The sequence below is a fragment of the Argopecten irradians genome, chromosome 6 (assembly GCF_041381155.1).
Source record: "Argopecten irradians isolate NY chromosome 6, Ai_NY, whole genome shotgun sequence".
Lineage (NCBI taxonomy): Eukaryota > Metazoa > Mollusca > Bivalvia > Pectinida > Pectinidae > Argopecten > Argopecten irradians.
The window spans coordinates 47,629,310-47,652,700 of NC_091139.1; the positions used below are offsets into that span (position 1 = coordinate 47,629,310).

Genomic DNA, 23,391 nt, shown 5'->3' on the forward strand with positions numbered 1-23,391 from the left:
TTGTAGTTTTTATTTTTTGTGTGTATCTATTGAAGTAGGTTGAGATTATTTATTGAAGTAGGTTAGAGATATTTATTTTTTTAATTTTGTGTGTTGTTATCTTATTGTAGTTTGTGGTCAGAAGACTCGTGCGCTACAGAAGTAGGAGATATTTATTGTTTTTTTTATTTTTTGTGTGTGATATCTTATTGTAGTGTGTAGTCAGAAGACTCGTTGGCTACAGAAGTAGGAGATATTGATTGAGGTTTTTGTGTTGTTATCATAAGTACGTTTGGTCAATAAGACCTCGTGCTGTGATATTTATTGTATCTTATTGTATCTTAGCGTATGTGGTCAGAAGACTCGTGGCTACAGGAAGACTTAGGGATGAGATATTTATTGTTTTTTATTTTGTGTGTATCTTATTGTAGTGTTGGTCAGAAGACACGTGGGCTTACAAAAGTAGGTTGAGTAGTGTTATTGTTCTTTATTTTTGTGTGTATCTTTATTAGTAGTAGTGGTCTCTGAGACTGACTCGTATGGCTACAGAACTAGGTTTGAGATATTATTGTTTTTTATTTTAGTGTGTATCTTATTGTAGTGTGGTCAGAAGACTCGTGGCTGACAGTGCTGTTAGGTGAGAGGCATATTTGATTGTATTTCTTATTGTAGTGGCTGATATTTATTGTTTTCTTATTTTGTGTGGATTTTGATTGTATGTAGTTTGAGTCCCAGAAGTCTACTGGTCACACAACGTGGTCTACAGAAAGTAGGAGCTATATTTATTGTGTTTTTTTTATTTTAGTGTGTTTTATTGTAGTGTGGTCAGAAGACTCGTTGGCTAGAGAAGGTAGAGTGTAGAGATATTTTATGTGGTTAATAGTTTAACTGTTGTGCGGGTCAGAGGACTCGTGTCGTGGCTACAGAAGTAGTTGGAGATATTTATTGTTTTTTTGTTTGTGTGTATCTTAATTGTAGTGTGGTCAGAAGATCAGGAGTAGGAGATATTTATTGTTAGTTATTCATTTTTGTGTGTATCCTTATTGTAGTGTGGTCAGAAGACTCCTGGCTACAGAAAGCCTAGGTTTGAGATATTTATTGTTTTGTTTATTTTTGTGTGTTTATCTTATTGTAGTGTGGTCAGAAGACTCGTGGCTACAGAAGTAGGTTGAGATATTTATTGTTTTGTTTTATTTTTAGTGTGTATATCTTATTGTAGATGTGGTCAGAAGACGTCGTGGCTAGACAGAACTTAGGTAGAGATATTTTATTGTTTGAAGTATGTTGTACTTTTTATTTTTGTGTGTATCGTTATTGTAGTGGTGGTCACAGAAGACTCGTGGGCCTACAGAAGTGTAGGAGATATGTTTATTGTTTTTAATTTTTTTGTGTGTATATCTATTGTAGTGTGGTCAGAAGACTCGTGGCTACAGAAGTAGGTTGAGATATGTTATTGGTTTTTTTAATTTTTGTGTGTATCTTATCTTGTAGTGTGGTCAGAAGACTCGTGGCTACAGAAGTAGGAGATAATTTATTGTTTTTTTATTTTTGTGTGTTATCTTATTTGTAGTGTGTGGTCCAGAAGACTCATGTGCTAAACAGAAGTAGGGTTGAGATTGAGTATTGTATTTATTTTGTGTGTAATCCTTATTGAGTGTGGTCAGAAGACTCGTGGCTACAGAAGTAGGTTGATTGATTTATTTTATGTTGTTTATTTTACTGTGTATCTTATTGTAGTGTGGTCCTGAAGACTCGTTGGCTACAGAAGTAGGTGATACTTATTAGTTGCTGTGCTATATTTGTGTGTCATCTGATTGTAAGTGTAGGTTCAGAAGGACTTGTGGCTACAGAAGTAGGAGAAGACTATCGTTTTGATTTACATTTTTTTGTATTATTTTTAGTGTGGCAGAAGACTCGTGGCTAAGAAGTTGGAGTTTGTTTAGTTTTTTATTGTGTGTGTATCTTATTGTTAGTGTGGTCCAAGAAGACTCGTGGCTACAGAGCTAGAAGTTGAGAGATATTTATTGAGAGACGCTTTATATTTGTGAGTGCTTCTTTATTGTAGTGTGGTCAGCAAGACTCGTGGGCTTCAGTAGATAGAGTAGGAGTTATTTATTGTTTTTTTTTATTTTTGTGTGTATATTATTGTAGTGTGGTCATGAATGAATCGTGGCTCCAGGCAAGTAGGAGATATGTTATTGTTTTTTTTAATTTTTGTGTGTATCTTATTGTAGTGTGGTCAGAAGACTCGGGTGGACTAACTAGAAGTAGGAGAGATATTTATTGTTTTTTTTTATTTTTGTGTGTATCTTATTGTTAGTGTGGTCAGAAGACTCGTGGCTACTGAAGTAGGGAGATATTTCTTGTTTTTTTAATTTTTTGTTGTGTATCTCTATTGTAGTGTGGTCAGAAGACTCGTTGGCTACAGAAGTAGGTTGAGATATGTATTGTTTTTTTATTTTGTTGTGTATTTATTGTAGTGTGGTCAGAAGACCCTCGTTGGCTATCAAGAAGTAGGATGATATGTTATTGTATTGATTTATTGATGTTGTGTGTATCTTATTGTAGTGTGGGTCAGAAGACTCGTGGCTACACAGTAGAGATATTTGGAGTAGGAGATCTTATGTTGTTACTCGTGGCTACAGACGTAGGTTTTTTTGATTTTTGGGTATAGTCTTATTGTAGTGTGTGGTCAGAAGAACTCGTGGCTACAGAAGTAGAGAGATATATTTATTCGCGCTTTTTGTTTTTTTTTTATTTTTGTGTGTATCTTATTGTAGTGTGGTGGTCAGAAGACTCGTGGCTACAGTGAGCGTAGGAGATGTAATTATTGTTTTGTTTTAATTTTTGTGTGTATCTTATTGTAAGTGTGGTCAGAAGACATTCGTGGCTACAGAAGTAGGAGATATTTATTGTTTTTTTTTATTTTGTGGTGTGGTATCTTATTGTAGTGTGGTCAGAAGACTCGTGGCTACAGTAAGTAGGAGAGTATTTATTGTTCTATTTTTTTTTTTGTGTATCTTATTGTAGTGTGGTCAGAAGACTCGTGGCTACAGAAGTAGGAGATGGTTATTTATTTTATTTTTTTTGTTGTATTTATTGTAGGTGTGTATCATATTGTAGTGGCTACTGGTCAGGAAACTCGTGTTTGCTACATGAGTAGGAGATAGTGTTAGGAAGACTCGTGGCTATTGGAAGTAGATAGATTTATGAGTTTTGTTTTTAATTTTTATGTGTATCTTATTGTAGTGTGGTCAGAAGACTCGTGGCGCTACAGAAGGCCAGACAGGTTGTAGCGAAGATAATTTATTGTTTTTTTATTTTTGTGTGTGTATCTTATTGTAGTGTTGGTCAGAAGACTCGTTATTGCTATGGCTACAGTAAGTAGGTGTGAGATATTTATTGTTTGTTTCTTTTTTTTTGTGTGTATCGCTATTTGTAGTGTGTCAGAAGACTCGTGGCGCTACAGGAGTAAGGTTAGAGATATTTATTGTATTTTATTTTTGAGCTGTATCTTATTATTAGTGTGGTCAGAAGACTCGTGGCTACAGGAGTAGGAGATATTTATTGTTTTGTTTTATTTTTGTGTGTATCTTATTGTAGTGTGGTCAGAAGACTCGTGGCTACAGAGAGTAGGAGATATTTATTGTTTTGTTTTATTTTTGTGTGTATCTTATTGTAGTGTGTGGTCAGAAGACTCGTGGCTACAGAAGTAGGATGAGATATTTATTGTTTTGTTTATTTTTTGTGTGTATCTTATTGTAGTGTTGGTCAGAAGACTCGTGGCTACAGAAGTTGAGAGATATTTATTGTTTTGTTTTATTTTTTGTGTGTATCTTATTGTAGTGTGGTCAGAAGACTCGTGGCTACAGAAGTAGAGATATTTATTGTTTTGTTTTTATTTTGTGTGTATCTTATTGTAGTGTGGTCAGAAGACTCGTGGCTACAGAAGTAGGAGAGATTATTTGTTTTGTTTTTATTTTTGTGTGTATCAATTTATTGTAGTGTGGTCAGAAGACTCGTGGCTACAGAAGTAGGAGATATTTATTGTTTTTTTTTTTATTTTTGTGTGTATCTTATTGTAGTGTGGTCAGAAGACTCGTGGCTACAGAAGTAGGAGATATTTTTATTGTTTTTTTTTATTTTTGTCGTGTATCTTATTGTAGTGTGGTCAGAAGAGCCCTCGTAGGCTACAGAAGTAGGAGAGTATATTTATTGTGTTTGAGCGTTTTATTTTTGTGTGTATCTTATTGTAGTGTGGTCAGAAGACTCGTTGGCGGCTACAGGAGGTTTAGGTTGAGGATATTTATTGATATCTTATTGTAGTGTGTGGTCAGTGTGGAGAAGACTGTGTGGCAGGTGTCAGCAGTAGGAGATATTTATTGTTTTTTTTTTTTTGTGTGTATTCTTATTGTAGTGTGGTCAGAAAGACTCGTGGCTACAGAAGTAGGTTGAGATATATTATTGTATTTGTTTTATTTTTGTGTGTTATCTTATTGTAGTGTTTAGTGGTCAGAAGAACTCGTGGCATACAGGAAGTAGGAGATATTTATTGTTTTGTTTTATTTTTTGTGTGTATCTTATTTGTAGTGTGGTCAGAAGTACTTCGATGGCTACAGAAGTTGGAGATATTTATTGTTTTGTTTTATTTTTGTGTGTATCTTATTGTAGTGTGGGTCAGAAGACTCGTGGCTACAGAAGTAGGTTTGATATTTATTGTATTGTTTTTATTTTTGTGTGTATCTTATTGTAGTGTGGTCAGGAAGATGTGGCTCGTCAGGCTACGTGTTAAGTAAGGGAGACTTAGTGATTACTTTGTATTTTGTATTATCTGTGGTGTGTATCTTATTAGTAGTGTGGTCAGAAGACTCGTGGCTACAGAAGTAGGGAGGATATTTATTGTTTTTTGTTTATTTTGTGTGTATCTTATTGTAGTGTGGTCAGGAAAGACTCGTGGCTACAGAAGTAGGAGATTATTTATTGTGTTTTTTTATTTTTGTGTGTATCTTATTGTAGTGTGGTCAGAAGACTCGTGGCTACAGAAACATGCTGGTGAGACATTACCAGAAAAATCAGAAGAGGAAAATGGCAAGGAAAATAGTGGCACTGGAGTAAAAAGGGCGGCTGAGGACACAGACACAGTAGGTTTACATAGGTTGTAGGATTGCATGAAATAAGAATATAGATCAGTGTAAATTTAGATTTTCAATTTCATAAAAATTTATTCTAACAAAAAAGTGGATTGAACAACATGATTGAGATATTACATTCTAGTGAAATGTAATGATTACAAACAGGTGTAAATGTACATATTGATATATTACATACTAGTGAACTGTAATGATTACATACAGGTGTAAATGTACATATTGAGATATTACATACTAGTGAACTGTAATGATTACATACAGGTGTAAATGTACATATTGAGATATTACATACTAGTGAACTGTAATGATTACATACAGGTGTAAATGTATATAACCTACCTCTTTTAGGAATTTGTTAATAATATATACATACTAGTAATACTGTATGATTAATACAGGTGTATCATGTAATAATGTTGAGAATTATTTATTGAACTGTTTTACATACAGGTTAAATTACATATTGAGATATTACATACTTAAATGTAATGATTACATAAGTGTAAATGTACCTATAACCTACCTCTTTTAGGAATTTTTATGAATTATAATCTACATACTTTGAACTGTAATGATTACATACAGGTGTAAATGTACATATTGAGATATTACATACTAGTGAACTGTAATGATTACATACAGGTGTAAATGTATATAACCTACCTCTTTTAGGAATTTGTTAATAATATATACATAATGTAATGTAACAAACCTACCTCTTTTAAGGAATTTGTTAATAATATATACATAATTAGTGAACTGTAATGATTACATACAGGTGTAAATGTACATATTGAGATATTACATACTAGTGAACTGTAATGATTACATAAAGGTGTAAATGTATATAACCTACCTCTTTTAGGAATTTGTTAATAATATATACATACTAGTGAACTGTAATGATTACATACAGGTGTAAATGTACATATTGAGATATTACATACTAGTGAACTGTAATGATTACATACAGGTGTAAATGTATATAACCTACCTCTTTTAAGGAATTTGTTAATAATATATACATACTAGTGAACTGTAGTAATGATTACATACAGGTGTAAATGTATATAACCTACCTCTTTTAGGAATTTGTTAAAATTACTATACTGCTATGTGAACTGTATGTACATATGAATTACATACAGGTGTAAATGTATATAACCCTACATCTTTTAAGAATTTGTTAAAATTATATACATGCTAGTGAACTGTAGTAATGATTACATACAGGTGTAAATGTATATAACCTACCTCTTTTAGGAATTTGTTAAAATTATATACATGCTAGTGAACTGTAGTAATGATTACATACAGGTGTAAATGTATATAACCTACCTCTTTTAGGAATTTGTTAAAATTATATACATGCTAGTGAACTGTAGTAATGATTACATACAGGTGTAAATGTATATAACCTACCTCTTTTAGGAATTTGTTAAAATTATATACATGCTAGTGAACTGTAGTAATGATTACATACAGGTGTAAATGTACATATTGAGATATTACATACTAGTGAACTGTAATGATTACATACAGGTGTAAATGTACATATTGAGATATTACATACTAGTGAACTGTAATGATTACATACAGGTGTAAATAATATTGAGATTTATACATACTAGTGAACTGTAATGATTACATACAGGTGTAAATGTATATAACCTACCTCTTTTAGGAATTTGTTAATAATATATACATACTAGTGAACTGTAGTAATGATTACATACAGGTGTAAATGTATATAACCTACCTCTTTTAGGAATTTGTTAATAATATATACATACTAGTGAACTGTAGTAATGATTACATACAGGTGTAAATGTACATATTGAGATATTACATACTAGTGAACTGTAATGATTACATACAGGTGTAAATGTATATAACCTACCTCTTTTAGGAATTTGTTAATAATATATACATACTAGTGAACTGTAGTAATGATTACATACAGGTGTAAATGTACATATTGAGATATTACATACTAGTGTAAATGTACATATTGAGATATTACATACTAGTGAACTGTAATGATTACATACAGGTGTAAATGTATATAACCTACCTCTTTTAAGGAATTTGTTAATAATATATACATACTAGTGAACTGTAATGATTACATACAGGTGTAAATGTATATAACCTACCTCTTTTAGGAATTTGTTAAAATTATATACATACTAGTGAACTGTAGTAATGATTACATACAGGTGTAAATGTATATAACCTACCTCTTTTAAGGAATTTGTTAATAATATATACATACTAGTGAACTGTAATGATTACATACAGGTGTAAATGTATATAACCTACCTCTTTTAGGAATTTGTTAAAATTATATACATGCTAGTGAACTGTAATGATTACATACAGGTGTAAATGTACATATTGAGATATTACATACTAGTGAACTGTAATGATTACATACAGGTGTAAATGTATATAACCTACCTCTTTTAAGGAATTTGTTAATAATATATACATACTAGTGAACTGTAATGATTACATACAGGTGTAAATGTATATAACCTACCTCTTTTAGGAATTTGTTAATAATATACTGGTCATCTTTAGACAACAGCAACAGCGCCAAAAAGAAGTAAAGGTAATCCACAAGTCTACTTCGATATCAAGGTCGGCAACCGGTCGTCAGGGCGAGTGGTCATAGAACTGCGGGCAGACGTTGTTCCTAAAACTGCAGGTAAACCATTAAAGAAATTAGTTTTAATTTCTGAACTCCGTCCATCTGCAGGCAAGCTAGGAAATGTTTATTAAATCTGTTTTAGCTCACCTGATCATAGGTCATGTAGTCTTTTGTCCATCTTTGTCCTGCGTCGTCCGTCATTCGTTAATTTTTCCTTGTGGACACAATAACTAAATAAAAAAAGTAAAAAAAGTCACCGAGCTTAATGAAACTTTGTATGCAGACTTCTGATGGCAAGATCTCTGACAAGTTTGAATTTTGACTTATAACTCTAAATTTGAAATGATAATAATTATTAGACCATGTGGACACAATAAGTATCAATAAGTAAATATTTACGGAGCTTTATGAAACTTTAAATATAGCCTAGTATAAGTAAACTAACTTCTGACTCACAACGAATAACAAGTTGGAACCAATAGGTGGTTGTCTTTGCCAGTAAGGGGTTACCTAGGCCAGTAGGGGGATGCCTTAATTAGCCAGTAGGGTTACCTAAGCAAGTAGGGGGTTGTCTTAGCCAGTAGGGGGATGCCTTAATTAGCCAGTAGGGGGATGCCTTAATTAGCCAGTAGGGGTTACCTAAGCCAGTAGGGGGATGCCTTAATTAGCCAGTAGGGGGTTACCTAAGCCAGTAGGGGGTTACCTTAGCCAGTAGGGGGTTGCCTTAGCCAGTAGGTGGATGCCTTAGCAAGATGCCTCAGCCAATAGGAGTTGCCTAAGCCAGTAGGGGGATGCCTTAATTAGCCAGTGGGGGTTACCTAAGCAAGTAGGGGGTTGCCTAAGCCAGTAGGGGGATACCTTACAAAGTAGGGGGGTTGCCTTAGCCAGTAGGGGGTTGCCTTAGCCAGTAGGGGGTTACCCAAACCAGTAGGGGGTTGCCCTAGCAAGTAGGGGGTTGCCTTAGCAAGTAGGGGCTTACCTTAGCCAGTAGGGGGTTGCCTTAGCCAGTAGGGGGTTACCCAAGCCAGTAGGGGGTTGCCCTAGCAAGTAGGGGGTTGCCTTAGCCAGTAGGGGGTTGCCCAAGCCAGTAGGGGGATGCCTTAGCAAGTAGGGGGTTGCCTAAGCCAGTAGGGAGTTGCCTTAGCCAGTAGGGGGTTGCCTTAGCCAGTAGGGGGTACCTTAGCCAGTAGGGGGTTGCCTCAGCCAGAATGGGGTTGCCTTAGCCAGTAGGGGGTTGCCTTAGCCAGTAGGGGGTTACCTTACCAGTAGGGGGTTGCCTTAGCCTGTATGGGGTTGCCTTAGCCAGTAGGGGTTACCTAAGCCAGTAGGGGTTGCCTTAGTCAGAAGGGGGTTGCCTTAGCCAGTAGGGGCTTACCTAAGCCAGTAGGGGGTTGCCTTAGCCAGTATGGGGTTGCCTTAGCCAGTAGGGGGTTGCCTCAGCCAGTATGGGGTTGCCTTAGCCAGTAGGGGGTTGCCTTAGCCAGTAGGGGGTTACCTTAGCCAGTAGGGGGTTGCCTAAGCCAGTAGGGGGATGCCTTAGCAAGTAGGGGGTTGCCTTAGCCAGTAGGGGGTTGCCTTAGCAAGTAGGGGGTTGCCTTAGCCAGTAGGGGGTTACCTAAGCCAGTAGGTGTTGCCTTAGCCAGTATGGGGGTTGCCTTAGCCAGTAGGGGGTTGCCTTAGCCAGTATGGGGTTGCCTTAGCCAGTAGGGGGTTGCCTTAGCCAGTAGGGGGTTACCTTAGCCAGTAGGGGGTTGCCTTAGCCAGTAGGGGGTTGCCTTAGCAAGTAGGGGGTTGCCTTAGCCAGTAGGGGGTTGCCTTAGCCAGTAGGGGTTGCCTTAGCCAGTAGGGGGTTGCCTTAGCCAGTAGGGGGTTGCCTTAGCCAGTAGGGGGTTGCCTTAGCCAGTAGGGGGTTGCCTTAGCCAGTAGGGGGTTGCCTTAGCCAGTAGGGGGTTGCCTTAGCCAGTAGGGGGTTGCCTTAGCCAGTAGGGGTTGCCTTAGCCAGTAGGGGGTTGCCTTAGCCAGTAGGGGGTTGCCTTAGCCAGTAGGGGGTTGCCTTAGCCAGTAGGGGGTTGCCTTAGCCAGTAGGGGGTTGCCTTAGCCAGTAGGGGGGGTTGCCTTAGCCAGTAGGGGGTTGCCTTAGCCAGTAGGGGGTTGCCTTAGCCAGTAGGGGGTTGCCTTAGCCAGTAGGGGGTTGCCTTAGCCAGTAGGGGGTTGCCTTAGCCAGTAGGGGGTTGCCTTAGCCAGTAGGGGGTTGCCTTAGCCAGTTTGGGTTGCCTTAGCCAGTAGGGGGTTGCCTTAGCCAGTAGGGGGTTGCCTTAGCCAGTAGGGGGTTGCCTTAGCCAGTAGGGGGTTGCCTTAGCCAGTAGGGGGTTGCCTTAGTCAGTAGGGGGTTGCCTCAGCAAGTAGGGGGTTGCCTTAGCCAGTAGGGGGTTGCCTTAGCCAGTAGGGGGTTGCCTTAGCCAGTAGGGGGTTGCCTAAGCCAGTAGGGGTTGCCTTAGCCAGTAGGGGGTTGCCTTAGCCAGTAGGGGGTTACCTTAGCCAGTAGGGGGTTGCCTTAGCCAGTATGGGGTTGCCTTAGCCAGTATGGGGTTGCCTTAGCCAGTAGGGGGTTGCCTTAGCCAGTAGGGGGTTGCCTTAGCCAGTAGGGGGTTGCCTTAGCCAGTAGGGGGTTGCCTTAGCCAGTAGGGGGTTGCCTTAGCCAGTAGGGGGTTACCTAAGCCAGTAGGGGGTTGCCTTAGCCAGTAGGGGGTTGCCTTAGCCAGTAGGGGGTTACCTTAGCCAGTAGGGGGTTGCCTTAGCCAGTATGGGGTTGCCTTAGCCAGTATGGGGTTGCCTTAGCCAGTATGGGGTTGCCTTAGCCAGTAGGGGGTTGCCTTAGCTACAAGGGGGTTACCTTAGCCATTATGGCTTACCTTAGCCAGTAGGGGGTTGCCTTAGCCAGTATGGGGTTACCTTAGCCAGTAGAAGGTTGCCTTAGCCAGTAGGGGGTTGCCTTAGCCAGAAGGGGGTTGCCTTAGCCAGTAGGGGTAACCTTAGCCAGTAGGGGGTTACCTAAGCCAGTAGGGGGTTACCTAAGCCAGCAGGAGGTTGCCTTAGCCAGTAGGGGGTTACCTAGGCCAGTAGGGGGTTACCTAAGCCAGTAGGGGTTGCCTTAGTGAGTAAGGGGGTTGCCCGATTCAGTAGGGGGTTGCCTTAGCCAGTAGGGGGTTGCCTTAGCCAGTATGGGTTACCTTTAGGCAGTAGGGGGTTGCCTTAGTCAGTAGGGGGTTGCCTAGCCAGTAGGGGGCTGCCTTAGCCAGTAGGGGGTTACCTTAGCCAGTAGGGGGTTGCCTTAGCCAGTATGGGTTACCTTTAGGCAGTAGGGGGTTGCCTTAGCCAGTATGGGGTTGCCTTAGCCATTAGGTGGTTGCCTTAGCCAGTAGGGGGTTGCCTTAGCCAGTAGGGGGTTGCCTTAGCCAGTAGGGGGTTGCCTTAGTCAATAGGGGGTTGCCTTAGCCTGTAGGGGGTTGCCTTAGCCAGAAGGGGGTTGCCTTAGCCAGTAGGGGGTTACCTTAGCCACTAGGGGGTTACCTTAGCCAGTAGGGGGTTACCTAAGCCAGTAGGGGGTTGCCTAAGCCAGTAGGGGGTTGCCTTAGCCAGTATACAGGATTGCCTTAGCCAGTAGGGGGCTACCTAAGCCAGTAGGGGGTTACCTAAGCCAGTAGGGGGTTGCCTAAGCCAGTAGGGGGTTACCTAAGCCAGTAGGGGGTTGCCTTAGCCAGTAGGGGGTTACCTAGGCCAGTAGGGGGTTACCTAAGCCAGTAGGGGGTTGCCTTAGCCAGTAGGGGTTGCCTCAGTCAGTAGGGGTCTGCCTTAGGCAGTAGGGGGTTGCCTTAGCCAGTATGGGGTTGCCTTAGCCAGTAGGGGGTTGCCTTAGCCAGTAGGGGGTTGCCTTAGCCAGTAGGGGGTTGCCTTAGCCAGTAGGGGGTTGCCTTAGCCAGTAGGGATTACCTTAGCCAGTAGGGGGTTGCCTTAGGCAGTAGGTGGTTGCCTTAGCCAGTAGAGGGTTGCCTTAGCCAGTAGGGGTTGCCTTAGCCAGTATGGGGTTGCCTTAGCCAGTAGGGGGTTGTCTTAGCCAGTAGGGGGTTGCCTTAGGCAGTAGGATGTTGCCTTAGGCAGTATGAAATTAAACAATAAATCATGAACAGAGGGGCGATTTTTTTAGGTTTATATAGTAGGTGAATACTTTTAAATTATGCTAATCGAGTTGACACAAATACTAACATATCTAGAGTGTTTTTCATAATTTATTGATTTGATGACAATATGGTCCAACTTTAATAAGATTTAAAGGGGACAAAGAGAACTAGAAATCCAGCCCTTGTTGGTTTTATAAAGATTCTCACGGATGATAAAGCTACTTTTAAAACCTTTAATTAAGTTAATACTTGACACAGATACAAGTAGAAAAATAAGGAGAAAGACATTCATTTGTTATTTCAAGTGCAACCTCCTTTTTGCAATTAAGAATGTTTTCAGTTTTTTGTATTTTGCCAACTGCATTCTTAACTTTCAACAGTTGTAAGGGAGGCAACTCTTGAAGTCTTAGAAACAATTCAAAGACAAAGTGACTGCCAGATTACTCTCTAATTAAGTTTTTATCAACTACCTCCTACAAAATTTAGTGAATCTCTCATTGACAGCTTTCAGCCTTTAAGTTTGATACATGCATGCACTTTAATCTGTCTTTCTCCCTTCAGAAAATTTCCGTTGCCTCTGCACACATGAGAAAGGATTTGGATTCAAAGGCAGCAGTTTCCATAGGGTGATCCCACAGTTTGTATCCTTTACAAGAGTAGGATGTATACAGGTGTCATATCCCTGTGTGTCCTGTGTAAACAGATGTCATATCCCTGTGTGTCATGTGTGAACATGTGTAAACAGTTGCAATATTCCAGTGTGTTGTGTGTAAACAGTTGCTATATTCCAGTGTGTTGTGTGTAAACAGATGTCATATCCCTGTGTGTCATGTGTAAACATGTGTAAACAGTTGCAACATTCCAGTGTGTTGTGTGTAAACAGTTGCCATATTCGAGTGTGTCGTGTGTAAACAGATGTCATATCCCTGTGTGTCATGTGTAAACATGTGTAAACAGTTGCAATATTCCAGTGTGTTGTGTGTAAACTTTTGCCATATTCCAGTGTGTCGTGTGTAAACATTTGCCATATCCCTGTGTGTCCTGTGTAAACGGATGTCATATCCCTGTGTGTCATGTGTAAACATGTGTAAACAGTTGCCATATTCCAGTGTGTCATGTGTAAACATGTGTAAACAGTTGCCATATTCCAGTGTGTCCTGTGTAAACATGTGTAAACAGTTGCCATATTCCAATGTGTCGTGTGTAAACAGTTGCCATATTCCTGTGTGTCCTGTGTAAACAGATGTCATATCCCTGTGTGTCATGTGTAAACAGTTGCCATATTCCAGTGTGTTGTGTGTAAACAGGTGTCATATCCCTATGTGTCCTGTGTAAACATGTGTAAACAGTTGCCATATTCCAGTGTGTCGTGTGTAAACAGTTGCCATATTCCAGTGTGTCGTGTGTAAACATGTGTAAACAGTTGCCATATCCCTGTCCTGTGTGTCCTGTGTAAACAGATATCATATCCCTGTGTGTCATGTGTAAACAGTTGCCATATTCCAGCGTGTCCTGTGTAAACAGTTGCCATATCCCTGTGTGTCCTGTGTAAACATGTGTAAACAGATGCCATATTCCAGTGTGTCGTGTGTAAACAGTTGCCATATTCCAGTGTGTCGTGTGTAAACATGTGTAAACAGTTGCCATATTCCAGCGTGTCCTGTGTAAACAGTTGCCATATTCCAGTGTGTCCTGTGTAAACATGTGTAAACAGTTGCCATATTCCAGTGTGTCGTGTGTAAACAGTTGCCATATTCCAGTGCCTTATGTGTAAACAAATGTCATATTCCAATGTGTCGTGTGTAAACAGTTGCCATATTCCAGTGTGTAAACAGATGTCATATTCCAGTGTGTCGTGTGTAAACAGATGTCATATTCCAGTGTGTCATGTACCAAGCTTTTAAATAGAAATGGTCCATTCAGTACTTATTCTTATTATAGCTTATTACGATGATCTGCAAAATGAATAAGGAAAAGATAGCAATTAATGACAAATATATGTTTGATGAGTTTTATCCTTAATTGTAAAAGATGTGCCAGGGAGGTGATTTCACAAACCACAATGGAACAGGTGGCAAATCCATATATGGGCGAAAATTTGAAGATGAAAACTTCATTTTAAAGCATACAGGACCAGGTATGATTCACCATTGTTTATGAAAATGTTAAATGTTAATTAAGAGAATATCACATTACAATAGGTGAAACGGGAGTATTTTATTTCCATTCAGGAATATGATTATTGGTAACATGATAATCAATACCGTATTCGACCCAATAAGTGCTCAGGGCGTTTAGAAAATTGAGAAAATGAAAAGGTGGTAATAAGACGAAGTTATTGTAAATCTTTACAGTTTTGTGTAGTTTTCATCTTTATTTATGCCTGGGCAATTGAAATCGAGGCTTCAAAAAGGGGAAGGGGCACTTATAGAGACATGGGCGCTTATTGGGTCAAATACAGTATTTGCGGTTTTAGAAGTGAAATATTTTCTGTTTATATTTGTTATCATATGATTATGAGATTCTTCATGTAACAGAGCACAAGATTTTATATTTTAATCACTGCTTCACCTAGGAATCAAACTCAGGACCTCTGGTTTACTAGTGTGATACTCAACTTATCATTCTAAAGAGAAGTTCTATCTAGCCGAGAAGTATATTGCAGCTAGTATTCACCAGGGTTATATGCATGGGCTTACGTTCTTTCATGTAATGTCTTGTAGTGTTTCATTTGAATTCTAATTATTTGCTTTTGTGTTATTATTTATAAGCCACTAGAAAAATCTGATGTGCATTTACTTCTTTATTTTCAAACAGGTACCATGTCAATGGCCAACTCTGGACCCAACAGTAATGGATCTCAGTTCTTCATTTGCACAGATAAAACTGAATGGTAAGTGTTGCTATCATTTATAATATGATAGAAAAAGATGAAATGTTATTTATAATAGGATTTAACAAGATGAATTATCATTTATGATAGGATTGAACATGATGAATTATCATTTGTGATAGGATTTAAGAAGATGAATTATCATTTATAATAGCATTCAACATGATGAATTATCATTTATAATAGGATTTAACAAGATGAATTATCATTTATAATAGGATTAAACAAGATGAATTATCATTTATGATAGGATTTAACAAGATGAATTATCATTTATGATAGGATTGAACATGATGAATTATCATTTATAATAGGATTTTTTTTTTACCATTTTTTGCATATAACACATTTACAAATACACGAGACATCAACATAAACTTGACATGACATATACATTACATTTCTATCAGAAGGGGAAAAAAAGCACATAAGAAACATAAAATTGCATGCTGAGTAAGATGAATTTGCAAATTACTATATTTGATAATTAATTTTGTTGGCTATTAATCTTATAGGAAAAAAATATACTTGTATGTGTATTTTGATTGATTTATGAACAACTACCTGTACGTGTATTAGTAATAATGAAATTGGTAAGGGGATATAACCCAGATTCACTTTACTCAGCAACTATAAAGACAGGGGAAAAAATCATACATACCGTACTACACAATAATGAATAGGAGCCTATATGTATAAGTATATATGTAGACAGCATATTGATTTTCACAGCTAGAGATATCTAATAAACTAAAAATAATATATAGCAACCAATATGTAAATTCAATACTACGCACATGTAAATAGATAGAGAAATCATGAACTGAAGATGGTTTGCCTGCCTTCCCATAATTTGTTGAAGTGATCCATACTAATAATTTTCTGTGCAATTGTTTTCTAAATATCAAATCGATATATCAAATATTTTTAATATCATTGAAAGTAAGCTTATTACCTTTTTTGGAAGAAACATAGATAAGGTATTTTGTATGAAGTATTAAAAAATTCAGAGGAAAGTAAGTTTGATAACTGTTGTTTTTCCCGAATAGGATTGACATAAGATCTAGTTCTAAATTTTTATCGATTGTGTTTTTAATCCATCTAATTAGGTAAGAATTTTCGTTTCATCACATTCCCAAAATAAATGTACGATGCTTTCAGTTTCTATTTTACATCAATTACATTTGTTGCAATTCTTTACTCCAATATTTTTTAAGTACATATTTAGGGGAAGAATTCTGTGTTGCAGCCTATATTGGAACCATTGTATTGTAGTGTCTTGTGTTATTTTGAAGATATTTGTCAAAGAGGTACATAGATATCTACTGTCAGTGGGTTGGGAGAGGTACATAGATATATACTGTCAGTGGATTGGGAGAGGTAAATAGATATATACTGTCAGTGGATTGGGAGAGGTAAATAGATATCTACTGTCAGTGGATTGGGAGAGGTACATAGATATATACTGTCAGTTGGTTAGGAGAGGTACATAAATATATACTGTCAGGGGATTGGTAGAGGTACATATATATATACTGTCAGTGGGTTGGGAGAGGTAAATAGATATATACTGTCAGTGGATTGGGAGAGGTACATAGATATATACTGTCAGTTGGTTGGGAGAGGTACATAGATACTGCCAGTTGGTAGGGAGAGGTACATAGATATATTCTGTCAGTGGGTTTGGAGAGGTACATAGATGTATTATACTGCCAGTTGGTACGGGGAGGTAGATATATTTAATTGAAAAAATCCTGCTACATTTGCTATTAATTTCATTTGCTGGCAATGTTTACATATTCCATTAGATTGTGTTTCTCTTTTTCAGGCTTGATGGTAAACATGTGGTGTTTGGCAAAGTGATTGAAGGTTATGAAATTGTAAGGAAAATGGAGGTAAATAAAACTGGTTAATAATCCTGGGCACTTACGTACACAATTACTAAACCCATTAAGACCAATGCAGTCTAATTTATTATTTTCATCAATCACACTACCAGCAACAGTTTAATGTTACAGTTATCTAGTCATGTACATTCAATTTTAGTGTTGTAGCAAAGGACTCTATGATTGGATTTTACAAATAGTGACTTTTAAGGCGATGATTTTGTTTTGACATTTGGTTCTGTGTTAACAGAAGTAGTTCTGTGTTAACAGTAGTGGTACTGTGTTAACATTAGTGGTACTGTGTTAACATTTGTGGTACTGTGTTAACATTTGTGGTTCAGTGTTAACAGTAGTGGTTCTGTGTTAACAGTAGTAGTTCTGTGTTAAAAGTAGTGGTTCTGTGTTAACAGTAGTAGTTCTGTGTAAAAAGTAGTGGTTCTATGTTGACAGTAGTGGTCCTGTGTTAACAGTTCTGTGTTAACAGTAGTGGTTCTGTGTTAACATTAGTGGTTCTGTGTTAATGGTAGTGGTTCTGTGTTAACAGTAGTGGTTCTGTGTTAACAACAGTGATTCTGTGTTACAATAAGTGGTTCTGTGTTAACAGTAGTAGTTCTGTGTTAACAGTAGTGGTTCTGTGTTAACAGTAGTAGTTCTGTGTTAACAGTAGTGGTTCTGTGTTAACATAATTGGTTCTGTGTTAACATTAGTGGTTCTGTGTTAACAGTAGTGGTTCTGTGTTAACAGTAGTGGTACTGTGTTAACGGTAGTGGTTCTGTGTTAACGGTAGTGGTTCTGTGTTCACAATAGTGATTCTGTGTTACAATAAGTGGTTCTGTGTTAACAGTAGTAGTTCTGTGTTATCAGTAGTGGTTCTGTGTTAACAGTAGTAGTTCTGTGTTAACAGTAGTGGTTCTGTGTTAAAAGTAGTAGTTCTGTGTTAACAGTAGTGGTTCTGTGTTAACAATAGTGGTTCTGTGTTAACAGTAGTGGTTCTGTGTTAACATCAGTGGTTCTGTGTTAACAGTAGTGGTTCTGTGTTAACAGTAGTAGTTCTGTGTTAACAGTAGTGGTTCTGTGTTAAAAGTAGTAGTTCTGTGTTAACAGTAGTGGTTCTGTGTTAACAATAGTGGTTCTGTGTTAACAGTAGTGGTTCTGTGTTAACAGTAGTGGTTCTGTGTTAACAGTTCTGTGTTAACAGTAGTGGTTCTGTGTTAACAGTAGTGGTTCTGTGTTAACAGTAGTGGTTCTGTGTTAACAGTAGTGGTTCTGTGTTAACAGTAGTGGTTCTGTGTTAACAATAGTGGTTCTGTGTTAACAGTAGTGGTTCTGTGTTAACAGTTGTGGTCCTGTGTTAACATAACAGTAGTGTTCTGTGTTAACAGTAGTGGTTCTGTGTTAACAGTAGTGGTTCTGTGTTAACAGTAGTGGTTCTGTGTTAACAGTAGTGGTTCTGTGTTAACAGTAGTGGTTCTGTGTTAACAGTAGTGGTTCTGTGTTAACAGTAGTGGTTCTGTGTTAACAGTAGTGGTTCTGTGTTAACAGTAGTGGTTCTGTGTTAACAGTAGTGGTTCTGTGTTAACAGTAGTGGTTCTGTGTTAACAGTAGTGGTTCTGTGTTAACAGTAGTGGTTCTGTGTTAACAGTAGTGGTTCTGTGTTAACAGTAGTGGTTCTGTGTTAACAGTAGTGGTTCTGTGTTAACAGTAGTGGTTCTGTGTTAACAGTAGTGGTTCTGTGTTAACAGTAGTGGTTCTGTGTTAACATTAGTGGTTCTGTGTTAACAGTAGTGGTTCTGTGTTAACAGTAGTGGTTCTGTGTTAACAGTAGTGGTTCTGTGTTAACAGTAGTGTTCTATGTTAACAGTAGTGGTTCTGTGTTAACAGTAGTGGTTCTGTGTTAACAGTAGTGGTGGTTCTGTGTTAACAGTAGTGGTTCTTTGTTAACAGTAGTGGTTCTATAGTTAACAGTAGTGGTCATGTGTTAACAGTAGTGGTTCTAGTGGTGTTAACAGTAGTAGTTCTGTGTTAACAGTAGTGGTTCTGTGATAACAGTAGTGGTTCTGTGTTAACAGTAGTGGTTCTGTGTTAACAGTAGTGGTTCTGTGTTAACAGTAGTGGTTCTGTGTTAACAGTAGTGGTTCTGTGTTAACATTAGTGGTTCTGTGTTAACAGTAGTGGTTCTGTGTTAACAGTAGTGGTTCTGTGTTAACAGTAGTGGTTCTTGTTAACAGTAGTGGTTCTGTGTTAACAGTAGTGGTTCTGTTGTTAACAGTAGTGGTTCTGTGTTAACAGTTGTGGTTCTTTGTTAACAGTAGTGGTTCTGTGTTAACAGTAGTGGTTCTGTGTTAACAGTAGTGGTTCTGTGTTAACATTAGTGGTTCTGTGTTAACAGTAGTGGTTCTGTGTTAACAGTAGTGGTTCTGTGTTAACAGTAGTGGTTCTGTGTTAACAGTAGTGGTTCTGTGTTAACAGTGGTGGTTCTGTGTTAACAGTTCTGTGTTAACAGTAGTGGTTCTGTGTTAACAGTAGTGGTTCTGTGTTAACAGTAGTGGTTCTGTGTTAACAGTAGTGGTTCTGTGTTAACAGTAGTGGTTCTGTGTTAACAGTTCTGTGTTAACAGTAGTGGTTCTGTGTTAACAGTAGTGGTTCTGTGTTAACAGTAGTGGTTCTGTGTTAACAGTGTGTTAACAGTTAACAGTTCTGTGTTAACAGTAGTGGTTCTGTGTTAACAGTAGTGGTTCTGTGTTAACAGTAGTGGTTCTGTGTTAACAGTAGTGGTTCTGTGTTAACATTAATGGTTCTGTGTTAACAGTAGTGGTCCTGTGTTAACAGTAGTGGTTCTATGTTGACAGTAGTGGTTCTGTGTTAACATATTCTGTGGTTCTGTGTTAACAGTTCTGTGTTAACAGTAGTGGTTCTGTGTTAACAGTAGTGGTTCTGTGTTAACAGTAGTGGTTCTGTGTTAACAGTAGTGGTTCTGTGTTAACAGTAGTGGTTCTGTGTTAACAGTAGTGGTTCTGTGTTAACATTAGTGGTTCTGTGTTAACAGTAGTGGTACTGTGTTAACATTTGTGGTTCAGTGTTAACAGTAGTGGTTCTATGTTGACAGTAGTGGTCCTGTGTTAACAGTTCTGTGTTAACACTAGTGGTTCTTGTTGTGTTTACACAGTAGTGGTTCTGTATTAACATTAGTGGTTCTGTATTAACAGTAATTGGTTCTGTGTGTTAACAGTAGTGGTTCTGTTTTAACAGTAGTGGTTCTGTGTTAACAGTAGTGGTTCTGTGTTAACAGTTCTGTGTTAACATTAGTGGTTCTGTGTTAACAGTAGTGGTTCTGTGTTAACATTTTGGTCTGTGTTCAGTGTTAACAGTAGTGGTTCTGTGTTGACAGTAGTGGTCCTGTGTTAACAGTTCTGTGTTAACAGTAGTGGTTCTGTGTTAACATTAGTGGTTCTGTGTTAACAGTGGTGGTTCTGTGTTAACAGTGGTGGTTCTGTGTTAACAGAAGTGGTTCTGTGTTGACAGTAGTGGTTCTGTGTTAAAAGTAGTAGTTCTGTGTTAACAGTAGTGATTCTGTGTTAACAATAGTGGTTCTGTGTTAACAGTAGTGGTCCTGTGTTAACAGTTCTGTGTTAACAGTAGTGGTTCTATGTTAATAGTAGTGGTTCTGTGTTAACAGTAGTGGTTCTATGTTAACAGTAGCGGTTCCGTGTTAATATTAGTGATTCTGTGTTAACAGTTCTGTGTTAACAGTAGTGGTTCTGTGTTAACATTATTGGTTCTGTGTTAACAGTTGTGGTCCTGTGTTAACAGTAGTGGTTCTGTGTTAACAGTAGTGGTCCTGTGTTAATATTAGTGATTCTGTGTTAACATTAGTGGTTCTGTGTTAACAGTAGTGGTTCTGTGTTAACAGTAGTGGTTCTGTGTTAACAGTAGTGGTTCTGTGTTAACAGTAGTGGTTCTGTGTTAACAGTAGTGGTTCTGTGTTAACAGTAGTGGTTCTGTGTTAACAGTAGTGGTTCTGTGTTAACAGTAGTGGTCCTGTGTTAACATTAGTGGTTCTGTGTTAACAGTAGTGGTTCTGTGTTAACAGTAGTGGTTCTGTGTTAACAGTAGTGGTTCTGTGTTAACAGTAGTGGTTCTGTGTTAACAGTAGTGGTTCTGTGTTAACAGTAGTGGTTCTGTGTTAACAGTAGTGGTTCTGTGTTAACAGTAGTGGTTCTGTGTTAACAGTAGTGGTTCTGTGTTAACAGTAGTGGTTCTATGTTAACAGTAGTGGTTCTGTGTTAACAGTAGTGGTTCTGTGTTAACAGTAGTGGTTCTGTGTTAACAGTAGTGGTTCTGTGTTAACAGTAGTGGTTCTGTGTTAACTGTGTTAAGTAGTGGTTCTATGTTAACAGTAGTGGTTCTATGTTAACAGTAGTGGTTCTGTGTTAACAGTAGTGGTTCTGTGTTAACAGTAGTGGTTCTGTGTTAACAGTAGTGGTTCTATGTTAACAGTAGTGGTTCTGTGTTAACAGTGGTGGTTCTGTGTGTTAACAGTAGTGGTTCTGTGTTAACAGTTCTGTGTTAACAGTAGTGGTTCTGTGTGTTAACAGTAGTGGTTCTGTGTTAACAGTAGTGGTTCTGTGTTAACAGTAGTGGTTCTGTGTTAACAGTAGTGGTTCTGTGTTAACAGTAGTGGTTCTGTGTTAACAGTAGTGGTTAACAGTAGTGTTTAGTGTTAACAGTAGTGGTTCTGTGTTAACAGTAGTGGTTCTATGTTAACAGTAGTGGTTCTGTGTTAACAGTAGTGGTTCTGTGTTAACATTAGTGGGTTCTGTGTTAACAGTAGTCTTCTATGTTAACAGTAGTGGTTCTGTGTTAACCGTAGTGGTTCTGTGTTAACAGGAAGTGGTTCTGTGTTAACAGTAGTGGTTCTGTGTTAACAGTAGTGGTTCTGTGTTAACAGTAGTGGTTCTATGTTAACAGTAGTGGTTCTGTGTTAACAGTAGTGGTTCTTAGTTAACAGTAGTGGTTCTGTGTTAAACAGCAGCAGTTCTGTGTTAACAGTAGTGGTTCTGTGTTAACAGGTAGTGGTTCTGTGTTAACAGTAGTGGTTCTGTGTTAACAGTAGTGGTTCTGTGTTAACAGTAGTGGTTCTGTGTTAACAGTAGTGGTTCTGTGTTAACAGTAGTGGTTCTTAGTTAACAGTAGTGGTTCTGTGTTAACAGTAGTGGTTCTGTGTTAACAGTAGTGGTTCTGTGTTAACAGTAGTGGTTCTGTGTTAACAGTAGTGGTTCTGTGTTAACAGTAGTGGTTCTGTGTTAACAGTAGTGGTTCTGTGTTAACAGTAGTGGTTCTGTGTTAACAGTAGTGGTTCTGTGTTAACAGTTCTGTGTTAACAGTAGTGGTTCTGTGTTAACAGTAGTGGTTCTGTGTTAACAGTAGTGGTTCTGTGTTAACAGTAGTGGTTCTGTGTTAACAGTAGTGGTTCTGTGTTAACAGTAGTGGTTCTGTGTTAACAGTAGTGGTTCTGTGTTAACAGTGGTGGTTCTGTGTTAACAGTAGTGGTTCTGTGTTAACAGTAGTGGTTCTGTGTTAACAGTAGTGGTTCTGTGTTAACAGTAGTGGTTCTGTGTTAACAGTAGTGGTTCTGTGTTAACAGTAGTGGTTCTGTGGTTAACAGTAGTGGTTCTGTGTTTAACAGTAGTGGTTCTGTTAACAATACTGTGTTAACAGTAGTGGTTCTGTGTTAACAGTAGGGTTCTGTTAACCAGAAGTGTTCTGTGTTGACAGTAGTGGTTCTGTGTTAACAGTAGTGGTTCTGTGTTAACAGTAGTGGTTCTGTGTTAACAGTAGTGGTTCTGTGTTAACAGTAGTGGTTCTGTGTTAACAGTAGTGGTTCTGTGTTAACAGTAGTGGTTCTGTGTTAACAGTAGTGGTTCTGTGTTAACAGTAGTGGTTCTGTGTTAACAGTAGTGGTTCTGTGTTAACAGTAGTGGTTCTGTGTTAACATTAGTGGTTCTGTGTTAACAGTAGTGGTTCTGTGTTAACAGTAGTGGTTCTGTGTTAACAGTAGTGGTTCTGTGTTAACATTAATGGTTCTGTGTTAACATTAGTGGTACTGTGTTAAGTGTTTGTGTTAACATTGGTTCAGTGTTAACAGTAGTGGTTCTATGTTGACAGTAGTGGTCTGTGTTAACAGTGTTCTGTGTTAACAGTTCTGTGTTAACAGTTCTGTGTTAACAGTAGTGGTTCTGTGTTAACAGTAGTTGTTCTGTGTTAACAGTAGTGGTTCCTATGTTAACAGTAGTGGTTCTGTGTTAACAGTAGTGGTTCTTGTGTTAACAGTAGTGGTTCTGTGTTAAACAGCAGCGGTTCTGTGTTAACATTAGTGGTTCTGTGTTAACAGTGGTGGTTCTATGTTAACAGTGGTTAGTGGTTCTGTGTTAACAGTATGGTGTGTGATAACAGTTGGTGGTTCATGTGTTAACAGTAGTGGTTCTGTGTTAACAGTAGTGGTTCTGTGTTAACAGTAGTGGTTCTGTGTTAACATTAGTGGTTCTGTGTTAACAGTAGTGGTTCTGTGTTAACAGTAGTGGTTCTGTGTTAACAGTAGTGGTTCTGTGTTAACAGTAGTGGTTCTGTGTTAACATTAGTGGTTCTGTGTTAA

At 38.2% G+C, this 23,391-nt stretch overlaps 1 protein-coding gene across 1 annotated transcript in view; it reads left to right on the forward strand.

Annotated features, from left to right (window-relative positions):
* Window positions 1-23,391, forward strand: part of LOC138326096 (peptidyl-prolyl cis-trans isomerase E-like) — a 67,377-nt gene that overhangs the window by 39,496 nt on the left and 4,490 nt on the right. Inside the window, exons 6-11 of the mRNA XM_069272235.1 lie at window positions 4,996-5,120; window positions 7,713-7,839; window positions 12,522-12,601; window positions 13,992-14,097; window positions 14,778-14,853; window positions 16,682-16,748. Of these exons, the coding sequence (XP_069128336.1) occupies window positions 4,996-5,120; window positions 7,713-7,839; window positions 12,522-12,601; window positions 13,992-14,097; window positions 14,778-14,853; window positions 16,682-16,748 (581 nt within the window). The remainder of the gene's footprint in view (window positions 1-4,995; window positions 5,121-7,712; window positions 7,840-12,521; window positions 12,602-13,991; window positions 14,098-14,777; window positions 14,854-16,681; window positions 16,749-23,391) is intronic.